This window comes from Haliotis rufescens, unplaced genomic scaffold (assembly GCF_023055435.1).
Source record: "Haliotis rufescens isolate VD_foot unplaced genomic scaffold, xgHalRufe1.0.p SCAF_8, whole genome shotgun sequence".
Taxonomy (NCBI): domain Eukaryota; kingdom Metazoa; phylum Mollusca; class Gastropoda; order Lepetellida; family Haliotidae; genus Haliotis; species Haliotis rufescens.
The window spans coordinates 26,295,619-26,317,343 of record NW_025964372.1 but is presented as its reverse complement, the minus strand read 5'-3'; the positions used below and the strand labels follow the sequence as shown (position 1 = coordinate 26,317,343).

The 21,725-nt window shown below is 40.2% G+C and overlaps 1 protein-coding gene across 1 annotated transcript; it reads right to left on the bottom strand.

Moving 5' to 3' along the window:
- Positions 1-3,368: 3,368 nt before the first annotated feature.
- Positions 3,369-21,152, bottom strand: LOC124143521. Its single transcript, XM_048389510.1, has 9 exons — positions 21,107-21,152; positions 14,479-14,686; positions 13,486-13,615; positions 13,185-13,286; positions 10,153-10,335; positions 9,532-9,689; positions 6,574-6,817; positions 4,790-4,886; positions 3,369-4,191 (listed from the first exon to the last, which is right to left on the bottom strand). Exons 1-9 carry the CDS (start codon positions 21,112-21,114, stop codon positions 3,633-3,635), a joined length of 1,689 nt encoding a protein of 562 aa, XP_048245467.1. The 5' UTR covers positions 21,115-21,152; the 3' UTR covers positions 3,369-3,632.
- Between the last annotated feature and the right edge of the window lie 573 nt (positions 21,153-21,725).

The window sequence follows — 21,725 nt, the reverse complement described above, 5'->3', positions numbered from 1 at the left end:
GTGAGCACGAAACACCGGGAATACCATGTCAACAAATCCATACTGAAGTACGCAAAATAATTATGTAATTGCACTGTCTGGCTATAAAAGTGTTCTTTGTATATCTGGACTTATGTTTGTAACTTATTTCATTGATTTTATTCAAAATTCGTTATAATATTGTTTTTATTAATTTCGGCGAAATCGTGTGTGAAGCGATCGGAAGATCGCACAACTCACCGTTATTAACAGCAACCACGGTCAGAATACCGCTATTGACGCCTTGAAACAAACTTTAGTGAATAAACATTGAGGAACGCGTGAAATGGCGATTTCACGTTCTGTCTATTGTTGCGTGATATATATAGAATACTAAACGAGCTCCCGTGTAATACCAATTTTATGAAACGAGTGAATAGTTCTGGTATCTGACGAGCGAAAGCGAGTCAGATACCACAACTATTCACGAGTTTCATAAAATTGGTTTAACACGAGAGCGAGTTTAGTATTTTATTTATTACTTGTCATTTATAATGTTTTTAGAATTAAACTGTTGAGTGTGAATAGGCTGACACCTACACGATCCATTGCATAATCCAATTGAGTTTAACAGAATAATACTTCAAACACGTCAAAAGTTGAAACGTATGAATTTAATATCATACAATGGTCCACCTTTAGAATTCAGGCGTTCGTCCCACAAAATTACCGTAGTGCTAAGGCTATCACAACTCACATAATTTAACTTAGACTAACGACTGTCGTTGCGCTAGAGTACGATCGCCTTGTGGAACGGGGCCTTCCACCTCAAAGTTTACAATCACGTCACAATACCCGATGACGTAATTTGTTGAATTTTGTTGCAAGATCCATCGGCGAAACAATGCCATGTGACGTCAGCCTAGCAACAAGGTTGCTGGGGTCATCGAGTGTGCATAAGCTCCTCCCAGTGATCTATCATCTCTACACACAATGTCGTTGAATAAGCCAACGGATGTTGAGAGCTTTCAATATTTGTTCGAGAAACGTGTTCCTAGAGTACATAAGCACGCGTTGTGGTATTACACAATGTGTAATAAAGCTGTATGTTTATTAAACGGGTGATCTCTTCACGGGCAAGTAATAAAGTTGTTTATTACATACTTCAGTGTGAAAGACTGAGTTTTCCTAATTTGAGAAAAGTGATATTTTTACTGCAGTGAGCATAACACTTGATATTTCATTGCAGCACAAATGACACTTGATATTTCAATGCCGTGACTATAACACTTAGACGGAACTATTGTCATTCAAGAGTTACCTCCCTTCATAGTAAATGGCTTGTTCTTGACGTGAAACACCAGCATGATAGAAATAACGTCACAGCATAACATTCGTGACGTTACACAGCGGCGTCATTGAAATGAGAAGATCGTCGAAATGAGAGCATGATAACAGTGAGACAGATATTGTTAAAACCATTCTAGCCTCAATAAAACATTATATAACACTGATTAACACAATTAGATCTGTTATCTAACCTGCAGCTACAAAGATCTTGAAAAGAAATGGATTGTATGTTGTTTAACGCCAAACTCAGAAATACTTCGGCTGAATGACGGCTGTCTGTAAATATGGACATCAACCAAGTCAGCGAGCCTGACAACCCGATCCCGTTAGTTGCCTCTTGCGACAAGCATTGTCGCCCCATACGTCAAGCATGGGTTGCTGAAGACCTATTCTACCCCGCATCTTCACGGGTCAAGTAAAATGGTGAGTGTGGTATTATTCCAGTTGTTATTCCGGTGTCGCAGATTTAATGAGGGAGGAAAGGCCGAGGTGACAATCCTAGGAACATGATCAGGGCAAATGAGGTGATGATCACATAATCCTGGCACGCTTAAGGGAGGGAACCGTGCACATCGAATTGCGGCACCTCAGTCGACTTTGTCCCACTTTTAGAAAGGGAATAGTGGATTTACCGACCAGGCGACTTTGCAACTCTTATCGACAGAGACTAGTCGATTCACCGACCAGTCATAGCCTGTGAAAATGGTCGCAATGACATTCATCATTGTCCTATTTTCTTCATTCAAATCAACAATAAATATAAAAATTGTATTATCAACTTTATCAATAATGAAATCTAAATGAAATAAAAATGCTCTCATATTTTATTGATTTTATTTACGACATATTCAAATTTTCACAAAGTTATAAAACAACAAAATAACGGTAAAAACGGAAGGAGAAAAAACATTAATCAGTCTCATGATAACTATTAAAACACGAAGTCGTATTTTGCTTTAAAGTTTCTGATGTATTTTTCACCAATACGAGGGTAGCTAGTAAACCATGTAAAGCAGTAAAAAGAGCAAATATCTTGTTGTATTGTAACGCATTGCATTCTATTCTAAGAAACACATAATTTCTCTTGATTAAACTAATGATTAAAAAGCTGTAATACAAACATTTCTTTTGACGTGTCCAAAATAATCTGACAAAAACATGACAGTCATTATAAAATATTGAAAGGGTCATATGATCTTCTTAATAGAAGTGATTCTTTAAAGCAATATTATAAGACAGCGATTTGTAATTTTCATTTATTTCTGCCGATTAAACATAGTCATATTTTTATTTATAAATTACTATAAGTAAATACAAAACAATCACATATTAGTGCTCGCTACAGCTGCACACAGATCTGAAGACATCTCATTACAGATCACGTCAGAACGCACCCTCCTACCCAGAGTTCCATGCGGCCGGCAACCAGTCAGCATAGTACCTCTGCCACAGGCCAGCGCCATGTGACGATTCGTCACATCTTATAGCATATAGCATATGCTTTTCATCCGTTTCATGTTTGTAAGACTGCACATTTTCATAAATAAATGTCAAAGAATGGTTACGGTATCCTTTAAAATCTACTTGTTTTTGCGTAGTTATCCTTTGTTTTCATTGGATGCTCCACGTGCTGTCATCGAAGCCCTGCGGAGAGCTAGCGATACGGTCACTTTGATGTATAAATATATATTGTCATGCAACTCACTGTCACAGTTGTAGTAGCATATCTATATAATTATGCAAAACAATATGTGAAGCGCCCTCAAATACTTGCATTAGTCCGTGCTATACTGATTTCTGAAAAAGCGCGTTTGTTTACAAACAAGAGAAAAGTCCGGTAACGTGATATGCAAATTAGCCTATGGCAGTGGTGTTATGCTGAGTCATCACTGCGCCGGAGTGTGGTCAGAACGACCTTTCAGCTGTCCCCTCAGAGTGTCGCTTACGAGATGAAAGTCTAAACGTGTTTCCTAATCATCCCTTAGATTAGCCCATGGGGATGTCATACAAATTCGTTCATCCATTATACATTCTTTTCTTTCAAATTTTGAATCGAAAACTTTGTCAAACTATTTTTCGAAGCGTATTCTGGAATGGAAGTCGCCAGTGTGAAACTAGTGCCTTAAAGCTCGAGAAAGCTGCTTTCTGATTGGCTGATGTAGACTTCCTGTTAGTCATTTCATTGGTCGGTCAAAGTTCCCGAGACGTCGTCCTGAAGGGACCTGTCATTGGATGCCCTCAGATCTAGCGGTATGAGATTGCTAAAAAAGTAGAATAGTCCATCCGGAAGTCCATATCAAGTTTCCTTCAATCACTGGAGTTCATTACACAAGAACAGCCATCGCCACTGCAAGGACTGTCACAGTCGACCCCGCTGTGCCGACACCTACATTGGGATAGTTGTAATCATCTTTCGTTATAACACACATGTCCATGCGTCTCAGGAACGACAACCCATCCTTGTTACGCTGCATCATGTCAGTCACATAGTGCTTGATGTCGCCTTCTTTCATACAGGGATGAGCCTTAGCCCGCATCACGGCGTGTTTACAATCATCGTGGCAGGTACCTCCCAAGAAACAGTTCTCATTGACCTCATCAATCACTTCAGCGGAGGCAGGGTCTGATCCGAACACAAAACCAAATGCATTGCATCCATCCACCACCAACGGCTTCGTCCCGAGGGCGCAGACATCGACTGACTTCCAGCTTGTGCAGTAGGGGTCAGGCATGGCTTCAACCGGGTAGAATATGAGGAACGTGAAACACATCTCATCAGAAGTGGCATCCCCATAGTGGACCCATTTCTTAGAATAGGTGGACTTGTACTCGCACGTCGTTATTAATTCGTCGTTGGGCAAGACGGTGATTGGCGTGTCAAATCTGAAAATAGAAGCAGCAATACTCTTTCCATAACAATACGAAATATCCATTGGGTCTATTGTACGGTTCCAAATATATCATGAGCATGTGTTTATGTGTGCGGTAAGATTATCTCACGAAACAGATTCCATTGGGCGTGAAATGGAAAACGGTGAAAATTGTATAAATGGATCATTAAAAATCAGTGATGACACCAAGCGGTCGCGGAAAAGGGAAGCATGTTCTGCCCTACAGGTTAATTTTGATTAACGTCTCTTGTGTACAAGTACAGTAATTCTTAGTTAAAGAAATATGTTCGGTTTGCACAATTGGGGACAGTTTTAATGCGTCGGCCAAAACATTTCTTTTGAAGTTGACTCAGGATAATTGATAAATGCTATTCATTATTAACTCCGGGGACTTCAGTCCACCAGCGAAAACATCGACTCAATTTCAGCATAATTCGTACACGACGTTGTTATTGATGGAAATATTTCATTAATGATTACATTTTGCGAAGACACATTGGTTGAACTGTGGGGGTTTATTGGACATTTGAGGGATGCGTTTAGTTTCGTTTGTTTTGGTCTACTTGCATTCTAGTGCAAGTCCAACTTACGTATAGAATGTTGGGTCATCGTAACTGAACTCCGGTTCATTCGTGATGTAACGCACCCTCGTTCCGTTCCGGCGCAACTCCAGAAACTGGGCATTTCCTAAAACAGACACTCTGTACATCGGACCATATTTTGTTTGTTTGTTGTTTAACGCTGCACTCAGCACGATTATTAAGTATATTTCACGTTGCATCACAAAAAAACTTATTTCAAATAATAACATCAAACAATATGAAAATAATTGCAGAGAAATATCATTCATCAAATGTTCTACATATGATGAAACCTTATTAAGTAGTCTTCATGGAATCATCGAGATATGTCGAGTACTTCGAGAAAGACGGGTATACCGACTCATCGACTTATTGTTGTAACGTTTCGTTTCTGCTGTATCACAACTGCCTGACCCAAACAAACCAGTGATGGATGGTGTGAGCATCGTCCCACGCCGTTGGGGTACGATCACACACCCAGTCAACAAAGTCGATCTGAATGATATTTTTAAAACAGATTAAGGCATATGATCTAACAACGTCATCTTGCATCCACATGTGTTGATCATTTGGACTTCACTCCCTAACCAAGCTGACACACAGTGACATAACTTAAATGTTGTTCGGAACGAGAGGATCCGGGTTAGAATAGGTCTTTAACAACCTAATCTTGCAGTATGAGGCGACAAGGCTTGTCGTAAGAGGCGACTAACGGGATCGGGTGGTTAGGCTCGATGACTTGGTTGATGCATGTCATCGTATTTCAGTTGAGTGGATCGATGCTCATGATGTCAATCACGGGATTGTCTGTCCAGTCTCGACTATTTACAGACCCCCTTCACAAAGCTTGAACATTACAGAGTTCAGCGTTACACAACAAACACACAAACATGATATGTCTTCTTCATTTTTTAAATATGACTGAAACAACATTAACCTCTCGCATTCATTTATCATTTAAACAAAAATACTATTCGTTGATAAAGTGATGCGAAGCGCCTTATTTCGCCATGTAGAGTTATGTCCCTTTTCGTCCAAGTATCTGCTGTTTAATCCCATGTGCGTTCGCGTTATGATTATTTGTCAGCCCATATCGGTGGCCGTTGATTCACAAAATGATAAACGTCATTTTAGGGTTTCATGTCACAATAAGCTGCCCCCAATATGAGGCGTCAGTGTCTTGACGACTACTGCGCTATTATGAGTGAGTGAGTGAGTTGGGTTTAACGCCGCTTTTAACAGTATTCAAGTTATATCGCGGCGTGTCAGCTTTAATGTGGGAGGAAAGCCCGAAGTGATGCAGGTCTCAGACGTTTACCACTTCGGTGAAACCCACGAGCACGGGCATGGTGCTGACAAACCTTGCAACATAATCGGGGCGAACCGGGATTCGAACCCACAATCATAGGTTTCTGGCGTGCCCAACGGACGCAACTCTGCACAGCGAATCGCGGCGCCTTAGACGACTGGACCACCCATGCCCCGCGCTATTATGATCCGGTTCAGAATTGGTTTTCAACAACCCATTCTGCTCGTCAGGAACGTGGTCGCGTTCGCTGAGTTGGTTGATTCATGTCATCGTGTCCCAGTTGCGAAATTCGATTATCTTGAGGTGAATGAATCACTGGATTGGCTGGTCCAGACTAGATTATATACAGACCGCCGTCATAGAGATTGGATATTGATGAGTGTGACGTTAAACAACAAAGACAACAAGCTGGCGCGCCATAAAATGGTTGAACTATTACCAAAACGGCACTGAACCAAACTCAAGCATCAAAAATGATTGTTACCAAGGTAATGCATGTGATTGATTGCGCCGGTGACTTGGATGGGGCCATTCAGTGCTGCCCCGGTACAGTCCGAGGAACATTTAGAGGTGAAGGTCGTTCTTTCTTTCCCCGGAGGTATCTCAAGGAAGTTCTGGCCTAGGGAGATGATCCCGCCATTGTTAGGTCTCCGGTTTTGTGTGTAGTAAATAGTCATTCCAGAGGAGTCATGCCAGGAGTCCACAAGTTGAGGGTTGTTCCAGTGAAACTAAAACCATTTGAGTGTTGAGTATCATTTATTTTTAAAATGTAACTATGTATTAGATTTGAAATGTGATTTAATGCAAACGTTTTACATATTCACTTAAGATCTATCCCCTACGATGCTCCCTCCATGTCAATGCTAAAGAGGAAAGATGTTTAAGATGGACGTTTGCACAGAGTTGGTAGAAGGCGAAGAATTGAAAACTGTAAGATCTGTGAAGATCCGGGTTAGAATAGGTCTTCAGCAACCCATGCTTAAACAACAAACAATCGATCTCAAAAACATCAGAAAATGGTAACAACATTGAGTGAGTGAGTTGGGTTTAACGCCGCTTTTAACAGTATTCCAGTTATATCACGGCGTGTCAGCTTAATGTGGGAGCAAAAGCCCGAGTGATGCAGGTCTCAGACGTTTACCACTTCGGTGAAACCCATGAGCACGGGTATGGTGCTGACAGACCTAGAAACATAATCGGGGCGAACCGGGATTCGAATCCACAATCATAGGTTTCTGGCCTGCCCAAGGGACGCAACTCTGCACAGCGAATCGCGGCGCCTCAGACGACTGGGCCACCGATAAAAATAGAGGCATTGTTACATGTGACAAAAAAAGGTTAGACTCGATCCCTTTAGAAACGTTTAGCACTAGTAGAGGTGCGCGGTTTTGGCAGTGACTGAGGCAGATTGATATCACTCTATCCAGTCTATGACGAGTCTAGTCTGTCTTATGTAGAAGTTGTATTTGAAGATGAACTGGAGCGTTATTTAAAGCATGTGAGTATAACCTATGTTTTGTGTTTACTCCTGGTGAGTGCAAGGGCCGGTACATGAATGCTGAGGGCGATAGTTTTGGAGCAGGATTCAATAGACCAATCACTCCTTGACTGAGATGACCCCAAGTCATGGCTTACCTTGCCTATGACGTCACGGAACAACAATAACATGGCTCAGTTAACCCCATAACGCAGTTAGGACATAACTATTATTATCCCCCGCCATGAACTGGTAGGGGGATATAAGAAAGGGCGCTGTCCATCCATTCGTCCGTGCCTCACGTTTCGTTTCCGGATCGGAGCATCACTCGACAACAGTTAAAAATTTTATATGAAACTTTGCATATGAATCAAAGACATGCTGAACTGGTGCCATTTGCCGTTTTCTTGGGGAAAAAACCCTGCTGAACTGGTGCCGTTTGCCGTTTCCTTGGCAACCAAATACAGATTGCTTTCATTACCAGAGAGTAACTTAACCCCAGATCGGTCGCAGAGTTAATTTATGGATTACATGACAATAACTGTTTTTAATATAATATCCTTGAAACTTTATACCACTACTAACAGAGTGCTAAAATTGTCATGATATGTTAGTTTTTCTACAAAAAGATTTTCGCAGGGTTGTCTAGAAACCGTTATCATTATTACCTGATTGAGATGTATAACACTTGACAATGGAATGGTGAATGGTGATAAAATAAATGCTACAAAGTGGCACCCGAACCGGCCTTTTTCCTCACCGTCATTTTAGTGCTTGTAATTAGGCCATTCATCAAAAGATCCCGTGAACTTGTCAAGGCTGAGTTAGAAAATGGATGCCGTTTTTTTCTCTGAAGTTACCCTTCCTTTTTCTGTGTACATTCACAAGAAAATGAATAGTTCTAATTTGCCCCATAGCGGGGATAATGAATACGCTGTTTTCTTGTTTCATATTATTTTTGTAAAGTTCTATGAACAAATATCATTTTATGCATTTGACCTTTGATTCTTATTCATCCATGCAACTATCTGAACAGGTGTACCACTACTGATTATAAGCAAAATTTGATTTTCATTGGCTTAATATCAGTACACATTTACGAACTAAATGTTGCATCGTTTGAACGGAAACCACTCCTGTTTGTTGTGATCAAAGGGAATTACTCCTGTTCGTGTTATGAAAACAGGATATGAAAATCGCTTTCATACGGAAGCCTTTTAGGGCCATTTTAAAAAAAAAAAATTATGATAGTATCTTGAAATTTCGAGATACTAAGTTGAAATTTCAAGATACAGAAGTTGAAATTTCAAGATACTAAGTTGAAATTTCAAGATACTATACTTCTATATCAAGAAGTTGAAATTTCAAGATACAGAAGTTGAAATTTCAAGAAACTAAGTTGAAATTTCAAGGCACTATCTTGAAATTTCAAGATACTATACTTCTATATCAAGAAGATGCAATTTCAAGATACAGAAGTTGAAATTTCAAGATACTATGTTGAAATAACAAGATACTATCTTGAAATTTCAAGAGAGTATCGTAACATTTCAACTTAGTTTCTTGAAATTTCAAGATAGTATCGAAAGAAAATTTAAAAAAACAAATGTCCCTAAAAGGCTTCCGTACTTAAGTTCCATTGGCTATATTTAAGAGTTACATCATGTTGTAATAATTAAACGTAGACAACATCGCCTCTGACAGACAAACCTGAAGTAAATCACCACACGCCGATTGCGTGATGGAGTATTTTAAAAAAGTGTTGAAAGCGGTGTATTGTGTTGATTTGCGTCTGGAACAGTTCTTATTATTTGGGGAAGGGTTGGGATAGAGATTAGACCTCATTTAAGAACAGAATTACACCCGATTGGAAAACGCGACAAATAAATAAATGCCTTTTAACTTTTAAATCTTTAAAGAATTATATAAATTATCAATTGTTGTGGCCTATAGAAATAAAGTTACCTCCAGGGCAAATCTCTTATATTTGCTCTTCCCAAACAAGATGCCCATTTGTTCATGGAAGCAGTTCCCCGCACCACCCAGCGTCCAACCTCCAATCATGAGGTTGCACTTGTAACCAGCTCCCATGTCGCACTCATAAGGTGCTGTTGGCGCGGCCGCTGAAACAAGCCGAAACACACATTGTTATTTAGCCATGGACAAAATACTGTACCTAGCTTGGATTGTAGGCTCCCCAAGGAGCTGAGAATGAAAATTGAGTGCATACTGATCCCTTAATAATGTAGGGCTATGAGCATCCACTTGGTGGCAGCAGTGAATAGGCACCTCCAGCTTGGTTTGTATACTGCCCAGAGAGTTGGTCCGTTCACCGGGGTAACATCACAGTGGCACCATGAACACTTTCTTGATGAATGACAAATAAGTGCGTTCCCCAGATGAACGGGTCCGCATCTCTCTCTCTCTCTCTCTCTCTCTCTCTCTCTCTCTCTCTCTCTCTCTCTCTCTCTCTCTCTCTCTCTCTCTCTCTCTCTCGCATTGCATATATTTAAAACATGATTCGGTTTACAAGTTGCATAGCTTTTGATCATCATTTAATCATGCAAATAAAGGATTTCAACTTACTGTCTGATTCCTCGCAGCCGTAGATGACGATGTGGTGCATGACGTTGTCGTTGTCGATCTCAGGTTTGTAGGCTATCATGTGGTAGTCCTGATCGCTGGGTATGTCAAACACCATGCACATATATGTCGTCTCCTTGGCCGGTACGGCTACTCGGGGGAACCGCAGTGTTATGTTCTGTGTGTCTGTGACGATAAGATTACAGTCTTATGTTCTGCGTGTCTGTGCCGATAACAATACAGCGTTATGTTCTGTGTGTCAGTGACGATAACAATACAGTATTATGTTCTGTGTGTCTGTGACGATTACAATACAGTGTTATGTTCTATGTGTCTGTGACGATAACAATACAGTGTTATGATCTGCGTGTCTGTGACGATATTAATACAGTGTTATGTTCTGCGTGTCTGTGACGATAAAATTACAGTGTTATGTTCTGCGTGTCTGTGACGATATGAATACAGTGTTATGTTCTGCGTGTCTGTGACGATAAAATTACAGTGTTATGTTCTGCGTGTCTGTGACGATATTAATACAGCGTTATGTTCTGTGTGTCTGTGACGATAAAAATACAGTGTTATGTTCTGTGTGTCTGTGACGATAACAATACAGTGTTATGTTCTGCGTGTCTGTGACGATAACAATACAGTATTATGTTCTGCGTGTCTGTGACGATAACTATACAGTGTTATGTTCTGTGTGTCTGTGACGATAACAATACAGTGTTATGTTCTGCTGGTCTGTAACGATAACAATACAGTATTATGTTCTGCGTGTCTGTGACGATAACTATACAGTGTTATGTTCTGTGTGTCTGTGACGATAACAATACAGTGTTATGATCTGCGTGTCTGTGACGATAACAATACAGTGTTATGTTCTGCTGGTCTGAGACGATAACAATACAGTGTTATGTTCTGTGTGTCTGTGACGATAACAATACAGTGTTATGATCAGCGTGTCTGTGACGATAACAATACAGTGTTTATGTTCTGTGTGTCTGTGACGATAAAATAACAGTGTTATGTTCTGCGTGTCTGTGACGATAACAATACAGTGTTATGTTCTGCGTGTCTGTGACGATAACAATACAGTGTTATGTTCTGCTGGTCTGTAACGATAACAATACAGTATTATGTTCTGCGTGTCTGTGACGATAACTATACAGTGTTATGTTCTGCGTGTCTGTGACGATAACAATACAGTGTTATGATCAGCGTGTCTGTGACGATAACAATACAGTGTTATGTTCTGCTGGTCTGTGACGATAACAATACAGTGTTATGTTCTGTGTGTCTGTGACGATAACAGTACAGTGTTATGATCAGCGTGTCTGTGACGATAACAATACAGTGTTTATGTTCTGTGTGTCTGTGACGATAAATTTACAGTGTTATGTTCTTCGTGTCTGTGACGATATTAATACAGTGTTATGTTCTGTGTGTCTGTGACGATAACAATACAGTGTTATGTTCTGCGTGTCTGTGACGATAACAATACAGTGTTATATTCTGCGTGTCTGTGACGATAACAATAGTCTTATGCTCTGTGTGTCTGTGACGATAACAATACAGTGTTATGTTCTGCGTGTCTGTGACGATAACAATACAGTGTTATGTTCTGCGTGTCTGTGACGATAACAATAGTCTTATGTTCTGTGTGTCTGTGACGATAACAATACAGTGTTATGTTCTCTGTGTCTGCGACGATAACAATACAGTGTTATGTTCTGTGTGTCTGTGACGATTAGAATACAGTGTTATGTTCTGCGTGTCTGTGACGATAAAATTACGGTCTTATGGTCTGCGTGTCTGTGATGATATAAATACATTGTTATGTTCTGCGTGTCTTTGGTGACAGAAATACAATGTTATGTTCTGCGTGTCTGTGGTGATATAAATTCATTGTTATGTTCTGCGTGTCTGTTGTAACAAAAAAACAGTGTTATGTTCTGCTTGTCTGTGACGATAAAAATACAGTGTTATGTTCTGTGTGTCTGTGTTGACATTATTGTTTGTTGTTTTACGCCAAACTCAGCAATATTCCAGTTATATGACGGCGGTCTGTAAATAATCGAGTCTAGACAAGACAATCCAGTGATTGACATCATGAGCATAGATCCACCCAATTTGGATCGATGACATGCATCAACCAAGTCAGCGAGCCTGACCACCCGATCCCGTTAGTCGCCTTTTACGACAAGCATAGTCGCCTTTTACGGCAAGCATGGGTTGCTTAAGACCTATTCTAACCCGGATCTTCACGGGTCGAACACCAGTACAAGACCTTGGTCTGTAAATCAACGTTAATGGATATCTCCAATTTTCCAATACCACAGTAAGGAATATTCCAGCTATATGAGAACGGTCTTCAAAAAGTCGTGTCTGGACGCAGACAAACCAGTGACTAATATTATGAGCAACGCTGCACGCGAGAGAGAGACATAGATTTTGTTGGATTTGTAAAACTGATTGTATTGAAGATGAATATCACTTTCTATGTGTATGTCCAGTGTATAAGACCTTATATCAAAATAACTTTTTCTACCACAACCCAAATTTTATAAATTAATGACTTGTGATTGCACAGAAACTATGAGAAATGTATCTATGTTCATGTATCATGCTATGACACTTGTTTGCTGGCACGGGTGGCCCAGTCGTCTAAAGCGCCGTGATTCGCTTTGCAGAGTTGCGTCCCTTTGGCACGCCAGAAACCTATGATTGTGGGTTCGAATCCCGGTTCGCCCCGATTATGTTTCTAGGATTGTCAGCACCATACCCGTGCTCGTGGGTTTCACCGAAGTGGTAAACGTCTGAGACCTGCATCACTTCGGTCTTTCCTCCCTACGCCGCAGTAAAACTGGAATACTGTTAAAAGCGGCGTTAAACCTAATTCACTCACTCACTTAGAAAATGTATGAATTTGTAACACGCCCCAGACATTATACTCTTGGCCTGTGGCCTCATCAGTACCATGGTTTGAGAATGATTTACATGGAATTCCTACATGGCCACAAGTCACGAGTCAGTACCTGGGTTTTGTATTGCTGGGCAGTCGAGCATCGGGGTGGACTGGCAATCCACCCAGTCATTCTTCCCCGCACACTGTGTGGTGTTGTATGGGGTACATACACCTGAAACATATTTAATTACTTTTCAACTTCTTTTGAAATGATCCAAGGGAAGCAACGTTTGCATGTTAAACAGTTCTATATCCACATCACTGTGTATTCACCCATTACTTATGACAAATAACAGCTCACACAAGATAAACGTCGAAATTGTATACGTGGTCCTAAATAATGGATTAAGGATGACTTAGACAATAGTTACCAGGATGTGTTATGCCATCAAAATTGGTTGGAATGGAACCTTTGGTCCATGTACATCCGGGGTCTCCGAGTTCTTGCCCGTTGGTCATTCCGTCCCCGTCCGAGTCGGCGCTACAGAGCGCTTGTGTCCACTTTTAAGTAAACAGAACGGTAAAACCCTTAAAGGTAGTCATCGAGAGTTCTTTCTAAGCGCTGCTTAATGCCAATTTACACTTACATTATTGTTTTCTTCTCATAACTCTTTTATGTTAGGTCTTCCAGCTTTTTGGTATCGTTTGATGGCGTACTTTACGTAGGAAGGGCATCGGTCTCATTTAACACTTACAATTAAAAAAAACCAAACACTCTTTAATAAGCAGTCTCGCACCTATCATAAATCTGATGGGAAAATGTAGAATTCTATCAGATCATGAGATTAAAAAGTGTCTGATAAGCCCCTTGTTCCTGATCAATAAGCTGTGGCAGCTGTTGCCTTCAAGTCTTAAAGGGACGGTGCTGTAGCTTAGTAGTTAAAACGTTCGCTCGTTACGCCCAAGACCCGGGTTCGAATCCCGACAAGGGTACAATATGTGAAGCCCATTTCTGGTGTCTCCCGCCGTGATATTGCTGGAATATTGCTAAAAGAGGCTTAAAACCATGCTCACCCACTCACTCAAGTCATAAAGGGTAAGCATTAATAATATCAGTTTTAACATTTCTATTGCTGACTAATTAAATGTTCGTGATAAGAAAGCAATAACTTGCTTATACACACAATCCATTGAACAAGGTGTATACTAAAGTATGTCGTTAAGTGAGTGAGTTAATATTTAATATCACACTGGCCAAAATACAACAGAGCGACTGAAGTTTAAGGGACACTGGTATGTCGCTGAAAAATCAAGTATCAATCAGGGCGATTCTTGGATTCGAACCGACGAACAGCGGATCCTGATTCGACTAAGGGACGTAGCTCAAGACAGCGTCATCCATGCTGATAACCACAGACATTTACCTGATGTCCGTTGGCAGCAAAATCCAAACCAAACTGATTTCTTGATCCACCCCCTTCTTCATTACCATGCCCTACCCCTTTCCAAAAGTAGTTAGGCTTGCATGGATGGGGGACTCGCTCGCCATTGGGTAACTCTGTTCTGTACGACCCAAAGCCAGTCACGTGACACGCGCCGCACAGCAGGGTAAGGGCGATAATGCCTTGTATCCTGAAAAACGGAGGAATTTTTTTTTTTCATCAACTTTCAACTTCAAAAACATAAATAAGCATCTTCTTCGTACATTTAATATGTATGGAATACTTTAAGGGATATTCTCGCGTTAATGTGCAATAAGCTCGAGAACGTAATATTTTGGCGATCTCGCAATCTCACACACTTGATCTTTCTGCATATTTACATATAATTTGTTTGCAAAGGTCGCGTTTGCGAGAAGTCCCTACATTATTAAAATATTATGAGAGATTCATTCACGTAAGTTTTCCCCGTGCAAGCACACTTATTTTGGGGGTATGCAGATACATTTTATTTACAATAGGATTTCGGGTCAGACTAAGTTCCAAATAGGTCGTGGCTGAGCCGATCTAACGAGGTGAGGTGAGGTGAAATGTGGTTTAACGTCGCGTCCAAGATTATTGCACTTATATAGCGACGTGCATGCACGTATATGTGTGTGCTTGGCTGCTTGTACTAGTACGGACTGATGCCGATTTATAGTGCTAGCTCACTGAGATACCATGCCGCAGTTTAACATGAATACCCCACTCAGACACAGTATACTGACTCCGAGCCGACAAGTCCTTGCTTTAGCCCCTTAATGCCGAGCGCCAGACAGGGTAACAACAAGTACAATCTTTTAACGTCTTTTTGTATGACGCGGCCGGGGATCGAACCCCGGACCTGCCGCTCTAAGGGCGGACGCTCTACCACAAGACTACGGAGGCCATGATCTAACTAGGGATCTCCTGGCATGGTAACGTGGAGTGGTCACGCTTCCAACGTTGAATGGTCACGCTTCAAACGGCCATGCTCATACACTACGTTCGTCCTCATATATTAATCGTGACCTGACCGTATGGATAATTAGGCTTTGTGTCAGCTTAATGTGGGAGGAAAGCCCGAAGTGACTCATCTCAATGACATTTTACCACAGACAAGGTGCTGCCACGCCAAACATCGTTACTGGAATGGATTGGGGATGCGAACCAACATCTTGGATGAGACACGGCTGTTGTATAATGTAAAAAGGTGAGGTGAAATGAGTGAGTGAGTGAATATGGTTTTACGCCGCTGTTAGCAATATTCCAGCGATATCACGGCGGGGGACACCAGAAATGGGCGGGACACAAGAAATGGGTTTCACACATTGTACTCATGTCATGTCTTCGGCGTGACGAGCGAACGCTTTAACCACTAGGCTACCCGACCGCCACTGAGGTGAAATGAAGTTTAATATGGAGTTAAAGATTATTCACTTACTAGTAAACAGTAACGATATAAGATGAATCAAGATTGATGTTCATAGCCTAGTAAAGTAATTTGAGGTTGTTATCATATTTCAATAAGGAATCACTCTCAACGAAGTCGTGAATCGTTTGAAAACAACGGTAAAAGTTGCAGGTGATCCATAGAGTAAAAACATAAACTACTGATCTGAATTTTGTTCAATTTATATTCAGAGGAACTGTTAAGATTATTTAATTTTTATTGTTATAGCGGACGGTTTAAAGGCTTTGATGGGGGACGAGTGCAAGTCTAGATCTGTCTGCTACCCTGACCTATTTAGCCAATGCTCAAGGTATCCCATGGTTGTGACACATTCCACACACCTACAACGCTTCCAGTGTCAATATACTCAACTACCCTAGTATGAGGGAGGCTGTGTATTTACATGACACAATTACAGGTATCACATGAGCGTATAAGTGGGTGTGAATTAGTTTGTTTGAACGCAGATTTGGACAGTTACAGTATTCCAGCTACGTTACATAGTCGAACCTCGTTGTGTCGAACTTGGATGTGTCATATTACCGGTTGTCTCGAACTCATTTGAGAGGCCAAGTGCCCAAATTAAGCATACAATTCTCCTGATGTCTCGAACCCAGGATAACTCGAGCTTCTATCCAGGTCCCAAAGAATTCGACACAGCTGTATTTTTGACATTCCTGTTAACCCAATGGTGCTACGAATGACTGGTTTGTTATACAGATAAAATATTTATCTTTCTGTAAAAGCAAAATAATCCATTCAGTCATAATTATCACAAAACAGGTTATATATGTTAATACAAATGAATCTATCACAACAATCACATCTGCATTTGAAAACCGTGAAGACCTGGGTTGGAAATGGTCTTAGCAACCCATGCTTGATGTAAGAGGCGACTAACGGGATTTGGTTTAATGACTAGGTTGATTCATGTCATTGTATCCCAATTGCGTAGATCGATGCTCAAAATGGCAATCACTGGATTGTCTGTTCCAGACTCGATTACTTACAGACCGTCATCATATAGCTGGACTATTTGTTGAGTGCGGCGTAAAACAACAAACGAACAAAACAAACATCTGCCTTCAAAAGTGCCTATTATCCATGCTGAACAAAGCCATAACAATATTTAATAAATGAGTAAGGAGAGTTTTCACATGTACAAAGATCACTTTCCTGATACCAATCAAACAATATGGTTCCGCACGTCACAATTGCGATATAACTAGCAAACTTTCCTATCCACAAAGCCCCGAAGGGTCAAATTGGCAATGCCGAAGACAACATCCAAACAGTATGTCAAAAGTATATACAGTAAACCAACCACATAGTCCTACGTAGAATTTATTTTGGTATTGAAAACAAAATGTGATTAATAATAAATGTAGCCATGCATATCCGCTTATTCTTATGTTCTTGGTTCATTGTATTCATTAAGTTTCAATAAACGGTGTGTCTGTTTCTTAAAATGATGTAACTTGATGACAGTTCTCTTTGGCATTTTACTTCAAATCATTTTTATATAACAGGAACCATACTGAACCAAATTTTGATAATGTAGATTACCAGTGTAAATAATCTTTCTCAGCAATGCACGTTGTGAGTTAAGTACAAAACATAAAAACATAAAATATAAATATAATCGGTTTGGTTCATGTAATTTGACCAGATATGCTTAGAGGTTGAAATTTGGAAATTTTGATAGCTGATATCTCAAAATGATGCCGTTGTGGTTTGATTCTGTATGTCATCATGGTATCCATTTATCTGCATGCTGTGAAACCACTTCCTTGCAAGTATTTCTACAGCGACTAACTTATGCCTGATATTCAATCTAGTGCAGTGAAATCTCATTAACTCGAACCCCAATAGGGGACACGGGTGGCCCAGTCGTCTAAAGCGCCGCGTTTCGCTGTGCAGAGTTGCGTCCCTTGGACACGCCAGAACCCTATGATTGTGGGTTCGAATCCCGGTTCGCCCCGATTATGTTTCTAGGTTTGTCCGCACCATACCCGTGCTCGTGGGTTTCACCAAAGTGGTAAACGTCTGAGACCTGCGCCACTTCGGGCTTTCCTCCCACTTTAAGCTGACACGCCGTGATATAACTGGAATACTGTTAAAAGCGGCGTTAAACCCAACTCACTCAGGAACTCCAATATGTCGATATATCATTTAAGGCGGCATAACTCATCTAAAACTGCTTACACAAAACATATGGTTTGGGTAAGATCAAACGATATCTCCCACAAAATATCGCTACAAAGTAATTGCGTCACAATGCTTTGGAGATGCTTTAGTCTCCCTGCAGTGGCTTTGGAGACCATTGTGACGTCAGCGTTACATGAAGTCGTGACGTCATCGTTATGGCTACATCCCTCATGTTTTAGTCTCCTTATTGCAGGATAAACAAACTCCCACTCGTTTATTTCTTAAATAGAAATCAGACTGCTCAAACGCACCAAGTCTTGTTGACCCACCGGCTCATCTTTCCCGCTCAGAACTCCCCTCGACCCCGTCCCACGTGACAGGACTTGTTTACCCACAGGGTGGAGACACCCATGTGACGGTGTGCACAATAGTAAACACAATAAACATTAACGTCCACGTGTACACTTACACATACATTATTGCGTAAATGTTTAATCTACGACGCCATAAAGTACCGGGTAACAACCAAAACGAATGAGTTTGGTTTTACGCTCCTTTGATCAGTATTTCAGTTATATTAGAGCGTGTCGGCTTGGGAGGAAGGCCAGAAGTGATGTTGGCGTTAGACATTAACTAGTTTGGTCAAATCCACGTGGTGCACGTGGTTTGTAGAAGTAAAGCTACGTTGTGCAAAGATGCAGAAATAATTGCAGAACATATTAAAATCGAGAAAAAAATAAAAAATTGTAAAATACATCTGATGTATTAAAGGGAAAATAAATGATAAATTCTAATTAATTATACAAATAAATAAAATATTTATTCTATAAAATGAGTTCTCTTCAAAATTTGTATCTGTTAAGATAGCGAGATAATTTATTCAGATTAATTATATACGTATAGAATTGTTTTCTCTTACTTACAACGTGAAGATACCATTTCTTGGAGATCGTTATGAAGCCAATTTCTGGTGTCCCCCGCCGTAATCTTTGGAATATTGCTAAAAGCTGCGTAAAACCATACTCACTCACTCCCTCACTCACTCACGCTTGGGGGTCGTCGTTACTTCGTTAACGTCCAATAGGTTTACTAAATGTGTAATATCCATTTCCAAGATGACCTTTCCTACCTGATATCGCCAGTTAAACAAAGACGGTGTTCCTTAAAGAATCGTTATATACACGAATATTATACGACCAGGTAAATAATGCTAAAACAGCAGATTTAAAAAATTAAGACTTCTGGTACCGTTGAATGGAGATGTATAAGAAAGCATTAGAAGTATTTTATTTCGATCAAGGAAAAAATATTCCTCTCCAGAAACGGTGATCATGCTTCCAGAAATTCGGGACATATTTCCAACTTTAACATAAGGATGAAGTTGTCGATAAGGATATCATTGTCACCATACCTCTGCGGCGCTCCTTCAATCTCAATTAAGGCCAATAAATCAATAAAATATTGATGCATTTAGTTAAGCAGAGAAGAATGTCCTATTCCTCCACCCGTATATCACTTTCAAATATAGCGCTACAGAAAAACGGAACTTTTTTAATGTTTTATTCATCTCAGTTTTATCCAACACACATGAGTGATATGGTGTTCACATTTAAGAGGATGTTGTGTAGCATGCCATAGTACGGAGGTACGCTGTAATTCATATCTAATACTTGGTTACTATGACTTCCCAATTCATATCTCCAACTTTGCAAAACTGCAATATCCGTTTGTGTCTTAACTCATATTGTCATCTCATTACAAACTACCTTCACATGTTAACAGGTCACAAAGAAATGGGTTTCGCAGGTTCATTCTCACAAAAACAATATTTTTTATATATTATTTCCATCTGTTGTAGTTCCTTTTTGGTATATATTATTGGGTGAATAAATCTATATTAATTTCAAGGCCTATCAACTTGGTATCTTCTGTGCATATTCCCTAATTCGAAAATTGATATACTGTCTTATTCGCCGGTACTGTGATATTTGTCAAACGTTCCGATGTATTGCAAACTGGGGGGGGGGGGTGGTCAGATATCATGAGTATATCATAACATATTCCGCAACCTTTTGATGGTGTAATCAACATTTGCTGCGTCTTATTGTTTCCCATATTCTGGATCACATTATTCAAACGGGAAATAAACATGACTGCAAATATGAGAAAAGAAAATGGATTCAACTGAAAGCGTTTGGCAACAATTGGCGACACATTCTGTATGATGCTAATTTTGCATCGTTATATTCAATCTCCAAAACAGATGTGCAAAGTTCAAAATATTCACCCAAAAAACTTTTTGATTTTGAAAACAATTTCTAGAATGAAGTATAAATCACATCAGTCGTAAAAAAACAACAACAAAAAACAACATACAAACATTTATACACCTCCCGATAATAAACGTTCGGTTCAAACCCACGATCAGCAGATCCTTGCACAGCTAAGCGAGGCAACTCTGAACGTTCAACTACGGTGCCCCAGACTAATGTGTCATCCGTGCACCCATTTGGCTTGGAAATTTAAAATAAAGTCAAAAGTGTATGGAACTCAACGGCCGAAGACATTACGTTGGGTTCCTCAATGATTGTTGTTGTGTAGTGAATTTAAAAATACAAACTCGCCGCCGAACCCTTCGTCAAACACATCTGAGTCATTATCAGTTGATTTTAAGTGGTACATCATACAAGGACAACAAATGCAAGATTTCTTACAGTTTTAGAGTCTTCATCCATTCTTACATTTTGCAAATAATATTGCAAAACGGTCAATAAAAGCCTTTGCTATTAGACAGTATCTCCCTGACTTACATCTGGAATGGTGATTCAGAATTAAAATAAATAAAAAATTAGAAAATTCCTGGGTTTGAAGTCTTACCTGTGTACTAAAGATGACAACTGTACCGACTAACAGTTTAAATAACATTATTTGAATTAATTCATTAAAACATTTCGTATTAATACAACATTGCATTGCCAGCACACAGTCACTCACCGTCTCATCGCGCCAGTTGCTGTCAAAACACCTCCCTGGCACACATGATCCCGTTGTTTAAATACAAATTGGGAGTCATGTGAGGGTGAACACTTATATTTATAGCTGCATAATACGTTTCACGTGAGTTCTCAATGGTTCAATAGGATCCACTTCTATATCTGTGGCATGCGTTTATATGCCAATTACCAAGAAGAGAGCAGGCAATATTATCGTTCTGGGGACGAACATCAAACCCTCTGGTTAAAAAGATATGGCAAGACAAAAGCAGCTAGCTCGGAAAAAAACCTCACTAAAGCCATCTGGGATATTAGGATGTGAACTCTCCCTGGACTCCCAAAGTTGACACTGCTTTAACATCAGATGTCACTAAAAACGAAAACCCAATCCTACTACGATCAGTAGCTATCACTAAAATTCAAACTACCTGGGACAGCTGGGCCCATATATACGCTGATCCACTGATCAACAACAGTGCTGGTTACGGGAACCATATCCACAGCTCCAAACCCCAAGCACATTCAGTATGCCTGCCTGATGGTCAGTCAGTATTCACGGCTGAATTGGAGGCAATTCGTCATGCACTCAAACTCATACCGGAACTTCCGGAAGCAAAGGC

Excerpts from the sequence above, each read along its gene's own strand:
- LOC124143521 (XM_048389510.1), bottom strand. Across the intron at positions 9,690-10,152 it reads CGGCTGCGAGGAATCAGACA|CGGCCGCGCCAACAGCACCT; the intron begins GTAAGTTGAAAT and ends GGCTTGTTTCAG. Across the intron at positions 4,887-6,573 it reads CAATCACATGCATTACCTTG|GAAATGCCCAGTTTCTGGAG; the intron begins GTAACAATCATT and ends TGTCTGTTTTAG.